The sequence below is a fragment of the Opisthorchis viverrini genome (genome assembly GCF_000715545.1).
Source record: "Opisthorchis viverrini unplaced genomic scaffold opera_v5_2, whole genome shotgun sequence".
NCBI classification, from domain to species: domain Eukaryota; kingdom Metazoa; phylum Platyhelminthes; class Trematoda; order Opisthorchiida; family Opisthorchiidae; genus Opisthorchis; species Opisthorchis viverrini.
The window spans coordinates 5,321,077-5,332,602 of NW_008751658.1; the positions used below are offsets into that span (position 1 = coordinate 5,321,077).

General features: G+C 42.4%; 1 protein-coding gene across 1 annotated transcript; it reads right to left on the reverse strand.

Annotated features, from left to right (window-relative positions):
- Window positions 1–324: 324 nt before the first annotated feature.
- On the reverse strand, window positions 325–10,281 carry T265_00263 (hypothetical protein; the record flags this gene model as incomplete). Its single annotated transcript, XM_009163971.1, has 3 exons — window positions 325–471; window positions 2,679–3,779; window positions 9,652–10,281. The coding sequence occupies 3 exons, from the start codon at window positions 10,279–10,281 to the stop codon at window positions 325–327; spliced, it is 1,878 nt and encodes a 625-aa protein (XP_009162235.1).
- Window positions 10,282–11,526: the final 1,245 nt, after the last annotated feature.

Below are 11,526 nucleotides of genomic sequence, written 5' to 3' on the forward strand. Positions count from 1 at the left end.
TGGGGTCCTGTATTATTGTTTCTGACAGACAGCAGACATCGATGGAGAAGGGATCCAGCGTTCGAGCAAGAGCCACTTGTTTCTCCGCTTGCTTCAGTGTAGAAAGGTTAATGGCGGCTAAGTAGACAAGCTTTCGGAGTTTGAAAACAGACTCCGAAGTGTTTAGGGCTGTTACTGAACTCGAAAGTACAGAAGCTGTAGCTGTGGGTGATTCATGGCGAGCCAAACGGTCCGTCCTGGTGCTAGGATCTGCGGAGAGAACATTCAACTTTGGGTATGACGGAGGAGCTAAAACGTGAAAGTGTATGAAGTGAGGCGCCAACATTAGTCTGATTTTCTCTCATCCGCTCTGCTGTATGCAGCAAATAATGCGACCCTTCTGATGAGACCACGCGACAGCCGATGTGACATGAGTGTGTTGTTAGTTGTAAGTGCCATGTTTATATGTGGGCTGGGATATTGCCATGGCGCCTAGACCTAGACGGAAGGGCGATTAGGCTAATCGACCAAAACATTTGGCCTAAAGACCTGACCGCAAGGCAGTGGTGTTTGGCGGGAAATGCAAGTAAATTACCATTTTATAGAACAAGTTGACATACATGTTATAACCCCTAATCTGGTGGGCCGGGAGACTGAGTTGTTGAGGTCTCTACCCATTGACCAACGTGGTATGAGAGACTGTGTGCGTGTCGCGAGGACAACACCTAGCATAGTTCAATGGGTCACGGAGGCACACAAACCGTCACACCATGGTAACGTCCAGTCTCTTCGTGATGACATATAAAAGCAAAGCACGACGTGCCCAAGAAACAGCCTATTCAAAAATTAGGCTTGCCATCACACTCCATGTTTTTCCACAGATGTGGTCAACCGTTGTTTCCTTTTGATTCTATCTGCTATCCCAAAAACCCTGTCAACTGTATTTTTTGCTTAAAAATATGTGCTATTCATAAATGACCTACTGTTTCGCTGAAAAGCGCGTAAGGTTCACCGGTCTTGAACACTGTCCTTATGATCTATATCATTTGACCTCAGCTTACTAACAAATGAACATCACTCTACTAACAAATGTCCAATTGTTTTCATCATTTATTCAATCCATTTTTATGATTTCATTCAAACTTGCGAAGAAGCTGGAGAATGTAGTTAGTAATCGACGTGAAATATGTAGACCATGAACTTCGGGCACCATCGTCTTCGACAAGTGTTCCTTGTAGGTGGCTCATGCGTCCATAATTTTATTGGAAGGGGGAAACACAGTGATGCAATGAATGGGTAGGAACGACTCCACAGTTGTTTGGCTAAGGCAAAAATTATTAACTGAAACATTATGGGCATGTGGAGGTAATTGAAGACATTTGCCCAGGGAACCTCCCTGAAGTCCTCTTTGAGGAACCAAAAGCGATGAGGAATGTTGTGGCATGATGAAGCAGGAGCCAAATTCGAGAAGATCTTAGTCTCTGTCAGGACGATGCAGTTTGACTAATATTTCTAACGCTGTATCTATTGCTTCAGGGTTCATCGAACACCAACTCATAACTGACACTTACTGGCAGGTTTCTCGGTGCATTGTGCAACAGAGATCATGTCGATGACTTGCTCGCAAGAACCGGAGCACTGTTGCTCTAATCACACGTTTTCGAATGTGCGTGGGTTTGATGTGGACCCCAGTCTTGCCCTCTGAATTTACATGCTCACCTGTAAGTAAACTTAAACACGGATATTTGATTTTCAGCCGAATGCCCTTACATTACTAATCATTCTTGGTGCTCCTGCTAACCAGCAGCTCAACAAAAACTCACTGATTTGCCGTGCTACTCCAGGCAATATAAGTAGTTCATAAAACCCGGCCAAACAGAGCAGTTTGATTGCAAATTGTTATGATTTTGTGGCATTCCGACAATTTTGCGAATCGCATCGCCTCAACAAGAAACCTACGAGGTGCTCTGGGTAATCGTGAAGCGGAATATATTAGAAAATCCACGATAACCTTCATCGTCATTGCCCTCTGACAATCAGAGCCTAACAAGTCTGAAGTTTTAGACCAGTGAAAATGACAGTGTATCAAAACATAACATTCAGTTGCTGCTTTGCGTTTTGTCAGGTGTTCGCTGTAAGAGCATTTTCTGTTTGACAGATCCAGTTGTTTGGTAACTTTGAATACCTAGAAGACTTGACTGAAAGCAGTTTTTAGACCCTGCAAATTCAGGTTCTCCCTACTTGCAACTCATTTTGCTTACAAATTGAAGGCAGCGAGTTAGGCGGGGGTTACGCGGTTTGAATGGTCTTTACATGGACACTGCAAGTGACATGATTGATGGATGTGTCACGAGGAGGAAACACTTGTTCTCAACCTTTTAGCTTTTAATAAAGTTTTATTTACACTTCATAATGAAATTCAAGTGTCATACTTCAAAAATTTTGTTCTATCCAATAGCCGTTGATCAAATCCCGGAAGCATTAGTATTTCCCACCGTTTCGCTGTTCACTCCCGTTTACTTCTCGGAGTACATGCAGTGATTTCATCCCGGCAAACGGAAGAAGGAGTTGATTGTAATTTTATTGTAACCATATTTACAAGGACTAGCTTCAAGCACTTTGGTGCGCGATTTGAAAAATAAATAAAAGTTATGCACATTCAACAAGTATTATACAAGCAGCCTCCCAATGCAATGCACAGGTTCAACCAAAGTCCCGCGCACACTGGCTACAGAACTACGGTGCGACGCATCTTGGTTGTTTGACGCCGGTGCGATGGGTTTGCGTTCACCAATTCTGTGGTTACAATGTGCTTCGGAAAATTCTAAAATCTGGCGTGACGTCTGTTCATTAGTTGGATCACAAAAGTTTCTTGGCTCATCTGTTACGGAAAGGGTTTTCCTTAGAGAATCGACAAAACGTAAAGCAAAATTCATTGTCCATGGGTACTCTGAATCAACTATATCTCCACAGGAATGCCGATCTTCTGACTTTTGCACTTTTCTGGACTCTTCCCTTCCTGTGGGTGATAAAGTAACCCAGCCTTTATCAGAATGTGGCAGGAAATGGCGTTTTGGAGGCTGGTTTTCAAGCAAGGATGACCACATCTCAAACTGGTGCGAACTTTCTCTCGGTGAACTGAATTGACCTGAAAAAAGTGAGGTCTTATTTCCTGAAGTTCCTCGGAAAAGACCGTTGCAGGGTTGTGATGGTGGATTGGTTTGAAAGTCATCATAACAAACCATTGGTAGAGGTGTTGATGTACTGTGAACAGCAGTCTGTATATCTGAGGTAATTTGATTAATGTCTTGCCGTGACTGCTTGCGGGGGAACATGAATCCTTCCTGAACCAGTTGAGCCTGATTATCAATTCCCACAGCTGATCTGGGATTTTTGTTTCTACAGTTTTTAGGACCAAAAACTTTTGAAACATATTCATGTTTCACGAAGTCCACACAATTTTTCTTTTCAGAACTGGGTACGCTCTGCCGGATGTCATTTCTTAAAATGGAGATCTGAAAGCTTGCCAAGCTATCCTGAGTGAGGCACCCGTCATTTAGATTATCATCGCCGTTTGATGTTTGTAAACTCCGTTTTCGGTTACCTCCATTGAACATTGCTTTCACATCCTCCCACGCATGTACCAGATTCAGTTCAGCGGAGTGTTGTGAAAGGAATAGATGACGCCTCCAAGCGTTGAAGTTAGCCGCATCTGGGTGGCGATATTTGGCACTGTCTAGGGCTTGCGGGGATTGAGGTGGATGGCTGTGGAAGATGAACTTGTTCGGAGAAAAGTACGTCTGAAATAAAGGTTCGGAAGTCTACTTTTATTGTTTCTTTCCTTTTACTATGTTAAAATCCTTCTATTTAAGGAGTGTTGGATGTTTCAATGTTCCACTTAACAGTGGAACAAAGTAAAATGTTTGTTACACAGGAAAACTTTGAAAAGTCTATTTGTAAACTTTATAGGATAAGCGGTCTAAATTCTCTGAAAACCTATATCGGTGTCTGATCAGTTGGCCGTCGGCAGTCTCAACGATCTTGACATGTTGCCTGTGAGTCTGGTTGCAGGCTCTAAGAACAGATCGACAGCCACCTAATTAGCAAACAATGATCTCAACAGTGCTACAAATATTGTTCGTGGTCTACACGCTTTTTTGGGTTTATCAGGTAGTTGGTGGGCGGATGTGTTTGCCCATCGTGCATTCAGTCGTGCTAAACTTTGATGATTCCGTTGTGAGCTGAAAGACTATTGAAAGATTAATTGCAACTAGGTCGCGGTTGCTATAAAAATTTGACCACAAGATGCTTGTTGTTTTGAGTGAACTTGCTTGAGAATTTTCTGAAAAAGGCAAAATCCGCCTTCAATGCTCTCTTTAGATTGATTGTCAGACATAAGCGGTTCACTGATATTCTTCAGACTTCAGCGGTCGTTTACTATATCCATTTTGTCATTAGGGATCTTGGCTTCATTGCACATGTACTTTCTATCTACTGAAAAAGGACAGTTTTTCAGTCGAACTAGTAACGTCAGCAAAAACCATTAACTTGCCAAAAATACCTGACTATCGTTACGAAACTGTGGGCAAAATCTGTAATACCCGCACTGCACACATTTGATCAGCTGAGTTCATGAATGCGGATAAGGACATCTGGCTGTGGGAACATTTCACGTGTATTCTTGATGCCTGTTTCTCTGCAGTGTGATTAGTTGATGACGTAGGTAGGCCAAAAGCTTGTCGACTACCGTTATCCCACATTATTATGTTCCTTGTCACTCTCTCGCACTTCCTTTCTCACATTCCTGAGAAACTTAGAGGCAAAGAGAAGAGTCTAATGTTTCGAATTTGCATTGCATTTAGCGAGTGAACTAAACGTATGGTACCTAGAAAACAGGTAATGATCAGTCAAAGTATTTCACTCGGTAAGCATCCAAAGTACACTCATTATGGTAGTTTAGGAAAATATGCTTGGCTCTCTTCCGAAAAGCTGACCTTCGAAATGCCAAGCAATACCGCTTTACGTAACTCAAGCTCAGCGACTGAAGTATGCACAGCGCAAAGCCTTATCCATATTCAAGCTGTATATACGGGTCACTCGTAGCTGAACCTTGAATTGTCCGGAATTAAATCAAGGAGTTTTGATTTTTTACCGATGATTAACTAAAAAGCAAACAGCTGTGCAATTCTTCCAAGCCTTTAAAGCAGGCTGGCTCCGTTTGCATGGTCTGAGAAACTGCGAGGCCGATATAGCAAACGAAGTATCTCATTACAGGTATTGATATTTGTATTGAAGTTATTGGTGTCCGTCACGCTGTCGTACCAATTCTTGAAAGTGCACGCACACCAGAACGCCAATTACTCGAAACCATATCTTGCTACGTTGGTTCCTTTTTCCTATCGACTTTTAAATTCAGTTGGCTTCTGGGTATTTCTACCAAAGGAAGTGCGTTGATTTTGCCGTTAGTTTAAAACTGGTACACGAAACCTCAGTGACAAACAAGTGGTATTTTCCTAATTGACAGGACAAAAAGCTCAGTGCATTTCGTCTTTTCACTCCTTACTGAGTTGGGTGATTGCATTAGCACCAAAAATATCTGAACACCCAGTATCAGAATAAATGTAACCCTGGCGTTAGCAACAACAGTAAACATAACAGCGAGAGCAGGAGCGAGGATAACTTACAATCAAAAACGGACTATCAGTGAGAATCAGATTGAATCCATTCAGCGCTAATTTGAGGGGCTCACTACGCATGAGCACCAGGAATGCCAGAAAGGATGGAGAAGGGAGACCATAAATCCCATGTGAATACTTATGGCACAAATGAGTCACCTGCTAACGCTATGTTCAGACCATTTAAATAAGGTCGTTTGGTGGTGCAAAATAGTGTAAAGAAATAATATATGTATAGTATGTATACAGTGTACATAGTGTATGGTATAAACATATCCGATACACGTCACTTTGAGGGCTCGGGAGCAGAAATGCAACCTGCGTGTCACCGATTTTTTTCTTACTCACGTATTGGCGCTTTACGTACATGTACAACTGCATCAGAATCATTTAGAGTTGAATCCAGCTCTAACCATCCCATATCGGACGTTTATTTCCGACCCCCCCCCCCCGGAACAATTTAAAAAGATTTCCCTACCTGATCGTCTGTTGACTCATATCACCACTCACACATTCTGAAGAAATCTTGCAATTATATGTCAAGCTCAACGAAACAGTTGGGAGACGGAAACTGGTAAACTCACGTACCTCCTATTGGCTAGTCAGTAGGAAAGTCTCAATAACAGCGGAAAAATATTTATTTTCTGCACAACATTTATCGGCCGAACTAGAGTTACAGAACCTAAGGCGGAATAAGGTGGGCCCGAATGAACTGAGTGCAGCAGCCTCCGTACATCTGAAACTGCGTGCGTACCAGAACAATGTGTTGAACGCTGAGACCAGATCAGTTCGGTGATCCGGAACCAAGGATATTCGTCAAACGCCGGTTGCTGTGGACTGCGAGCAGGCAATAGCCATGAGTTTCGGTTCATTTTCTACTTTAAAACTCAAATTGGAACATGCCCCTTCTTTCGGCATTGTGATACTTACTGATTCTGCCTGTACAACCTATGTAGTTACGTGCCATTTGGTCTCGATGTGTTTCAGTTCTTCATTGGAGAGTACGTACACGTGCACCTACCTGTTGACCAGTCACGCCAAAGTGTTCTATTCCGTTCCCCTTCGTGGAAAACATAGGTGTTTTTTTTGGCACCAATGACCGGGATTGTGGAAACTTGATACTATTAATGGACAAGAGGGTTACAAAGAAAGTTGGCTTTGTCTGAGCTTTTTCAGTCGTCTTTTTTCTTTTTATGGGAGAGCCTGCTTATATTATAACCCGTTGTGTAATTCCTTTATCGCCATGTTTTTTTTCGATAGGAAAGCAATCATTTTTCAACTATGCATGCATTTCTATCTAGGCAGAGCGGCGAAACGGTTTCTTAATCCTTGGAAAACATATTACTGTTCAACCAAAATTGCCCTTATTCTTCCCGGCAGATTTGTATAGAAATTTGGAGTAGTCGGGAAGTCGTTTCCCACTACCCGTGAATTTACAGGTTTTTAGCCTGGTTGAAAACGCATCTGTGATTAAATTGGTGTTTACATGATGGCTCAGTCCTCTGATGCCCAGTCTCATTGCACCTCAGTCCCAACGCATTCCCAAAGAACGGAAATAACAAGAACATCGAATGCATCTGTTACCAAGCATGGCCTAATTTGGCCTAGGTTCTCATAGCAGGCGAAATCAACATAACTTGTGACACTAGTGGAGAAACTTGGAGCACAGATTTTAGCAGGTGACTAGATAATTTTCAGCAAAGATGTGTGAGAACAAACCAACACCAAATATGATCATTTGAGATTTGGCAATGTTCATGTCATGTCAACAAAGCCGATCTTTGCTGAAGAACTGACAAGCACTTTGTTGCTACTTTAACTCTGTTTGAAATCATCAGCAGTACGCTTCTCACGAAGCTCAGAATTTCAAGCCAATGACGTTTCGGCCGCTGGTTGATAGGCGAAGCTGTATAGTGTCGGCTAGAAAAAGACTACGAATTTCTCACTTTAACAATCTCAGCTTCAACACACTTAAGTATAATATTTCAGTCATCCTCGTGAAAGTTGTCTAGCTTTGCTAGAGCACCTCAGCCAATCAACGTGTCATCACGATCAAGCCTACGATGCAACTTCACTATCATAATTAGATTTTCTTCTTTTCGAAACCTCAAAGAGATGTGTCTAGCCAGTTCAAAAACAGTTGACTGGCAATAGTACTGTCGGTGCAGTGCCCTTTGACTCCGCCCGGTTACGGGCAAGGATTTTTAGTGAACAGCAATACAGATAGCTCAGGCTTAACTGTGAATTTTGATGAAGGATAAAGCACCGCACCGAAACCCACTCCAGGGATGAAGCGGAATTAGCCCTGAATCAGGAGATTGGGAAGAGTAGGTTAGACCACAATTGTCTGTTTCGCCAAATGGTAATGTCTTCAAAGTAATGCGGAATCTATTATTTAGGTGAGGGGTCCTAACGACAATACAGCAGACGAGACCAGATAGGTGGCTTTTGGATAGAAAGAAGCATGGAGGGAAGTGCCAAATCAGTAGTAGATCTTGCGAAATCCGCGCGCTGGTCACAAACTAACATGGGCTTACGCGTCCCCCTGACAAATATTCAGGTGGATTATACATAGTTAATCACACGAAGTCAACTCTCCACCATGAAAGTTTACCGGCTATTTATTTGCCGCAAGGAGACGATGAAGTCGTTTGGCATTTTGAGCATCCCTCAAAACTACCTGCATGGGTAAAGGCTACGAAAACCTTCTAACTGAAAGATTAAGATCCAGCTGCCATGACGACCAGTGATTGCTGGGTTAGAATTGCCAACTCAAACAAGGAATGTAGCTCTTCAGGTCGACCAAAATTTTTACCTTGGAAGATTGGGTTACCTGAGCCACACACGTTCTTGCTACTTGACAAGCTCATTCAGCACTTTGGTCCTGTTGCAAAGTTTTTTCAGGTTCATGGTAATGCAACAGATCTAAACAACGCGACTTGGGCAGTCATGCAGGATCAGTGCTATAAATTGAGTGCTGTTTTGGATAAAACGTTTATTGGCCGGGAAGAGTCGCTGACGTTTCTGACTTTTATTTACTTGTGCGTGTGCTTCCTATGCTTCCCTATATGGTTACCATCCTCAGTGCTTAGCGTATGTTTGATTATTTTCTTGTTTACATCCTACTGGCCGTTCTTGGGATTCCAGTCAGCATCGGCTGAATTGAATTAAAATGGAGTCAGCTAGCTCTAAACGGAATACACTCATTCACAAACCAATTTGGTTTTGCCGGAGACTCACACGGAACCCAGTTTTATGTGTTGTTTATGATGTTTTTTAAAAACTTGTATAGATGTAACATATAAACGAGAGATTCACCTGGGTTCTGGATGAGTCTCCCGTGAGAACAAATTGGTTTGCAAATGAGTGTATTTCGCAAATCTCGTGCGATTAGGGTGTAAGTGGAACCTGAGGAATTTTTGGGACTGAGCTTAACTGATGAGCCCTAAGAAAGGCAAAACCGGTTGTGGGCAGTCGATGGGCTTTCAGCAACCTTAAAATTGGGGCATTAACTCAAATAGATCTCCACAGTTATGAATAAATAGCAGTCAAAATTCAAGGCGTATTGTCCAGGAGGATACCTGAGTTTTAACAAGTGTTTGCCTTCGTCAAGTCAGATGTTTACGATCAGCTAGAATTATACAGTTCGGTTTTATTGTTGGTTGAAAATCAGAGTAGAATAGAGCTTCGGAGCTCAGCGTGCGTGACATTCATGAGGGTACTTACCAGCTACCTCCCTCTTTTTACCAGTAATCAAGCCAAATAAATTTCACACTCAGCGCACAGTCTGTTCGACCAAATTCGTAGTGAATAATACGTGGATCAACTGAAAAGAATTTTACCTTACGAACACGTCCTCAAGAGATAGGCAAGTGCAAACATACATTATGTGTATTTTGGTTGGCTTTACATTTTAGAAAGTTCATCAGTGCAGAGAGCCTAATCAGCCAGACCGATGGTGCCACTATTTCCATAAAACAAGGAACGCTGTACTCACCTGGCAGGCGTTACAGCGTACGCATTTCGCCCGTGAACTGTTATATCGTGCCGGTACAAACTGACCATAGCATCCCCATCCACAATGGTGCACTACGTCAAATACATAGTTGTCCGGCAATTTTGGGTGTTCCGGTTCGTCCAGAAAAGACTTAATCAGTCGTTCGGCCTCACGTAGTGTGATGGTTCCGCATCTCCTGGAGGATGGTGGCATTGCGCCCGATTCGCGGAGTGCCTCGAGCTGTGCGGGGGAGCACTGCACACAGACGATTCCAAGTGCAACGCGGCGATTGTGAATCTCGTTGTATGTGTACTCTTTCAGCAACGTAGAAGAGATCTGTGCAAGACAAAGTCGCTGTTCCCCACCCATTTCTATGCATACGAAGCGTTGTCCTCTGAGCTCTATTTCATAAAGCTCTGTCGTAAACTGTTCGCTCGGTGTTGATAGAATGGGCGCATTAGGTGAACCGAACTCAGATGCCTTTCCTGATGATTCATTGTCATTGAACTCTGGCAGATTAGGTCTCGTCGAAGCCTGTACACTGATTGTTTTTCCGGTGGAGGAACTGAAATCTAAAGGCCAATCAGCTGTACTGTGTGATATGAAAGCTTGTTCGGATGGGTTTGTCATTTAACTGGTAGGAAACTTCGAAAATTTCAGAAGTTGGAGAAGTAACGGGATTCTGCAGGTAAACAGAAACAAAAGTTCTTATGTAGATTTCTTCTTAAAAGGATGAAGTTCGAGTCATATGCAAAGCCACAGCAGTCCATATTCTGTTTGCATAGAAGGCTTAAAGTCAACGCTAAAAGGCCGTGTATTTTTGCTCTCAAAAATTTTATTTCTGCGCTAGAAACAAGTCATTTTTCACAAAAAGCCACAAAAATAAAAGAGCATCACCATGGCCAAATTTTAGGTAAAGATAATTTCGCAGTCATCCAAAACTATCTAGGATGTAGGTTGTCGGATTTTATAGGTGTGCAGATAGTGATTCTACTTTAAATGACAACTTAACTACGTACCAATTTTGGGGTTTTGCGGGATAGGTATTTTGTTCATAGCCACACCACTCTCGTTTGAACGGCTGTGTTCCTGTTCTGGCGTAATTATATTATATTATCTATATTAACTATATATAACTATATATATAACTATAACTATATAACTATATATTAACTATGTTAACTATATTAACTACGTATCGCTGGTAGTGCTATGCACTGCCTGTGGTAATTATCTCAGAGTGTGGTCGTCGGAATTCGTTTGACCGGTTATGTTAATTACCTAGAGAGACCTGCCAGGACCTGTCCCCAACGTCTTATTTTTGTTATTAGAGAAAATAATGAAGCTCTCCACAAACCGTGTCTACGCAGAGCCATGCCACGATATGAGTGGCACTGAGAGGACTCATCTGAAGGTACATCGTGTGCTGTGGAGTTTATTTGAGTTCACCGGACGTGTCTCCATGCAACACTACTCCGTTCTTTTCAGCTAGTTATCCACAAACTGGACATAATTTAGCTGTCTAGCAAATTAACCGAATCTGATCTAATACGCCAGTCTGACTTGGAAAGATATCCAGATTAAAGAAACACATGGGACCATAATTGCTTTTAGTGGTTTCGGGGATTTGACTGGTAAATAGTTTCCTCATATTGAGAACTCGAACTAATATGGACTGGGGCTGGACGTTCAACTGTTAGGTCAACATTGGGAATAAACTTACGGAATAACTGTTTTGTCCAAAGACCGCTGATGCCCTAAAACGGAATTGCCGAAGTAGAAAATGTTGTGCACATTTCACCGTGTAAAAATCTCTTAACACAACACGGTCCATACACAAATTCGGTATTTACGCCGGTAATACACACCTTTGTA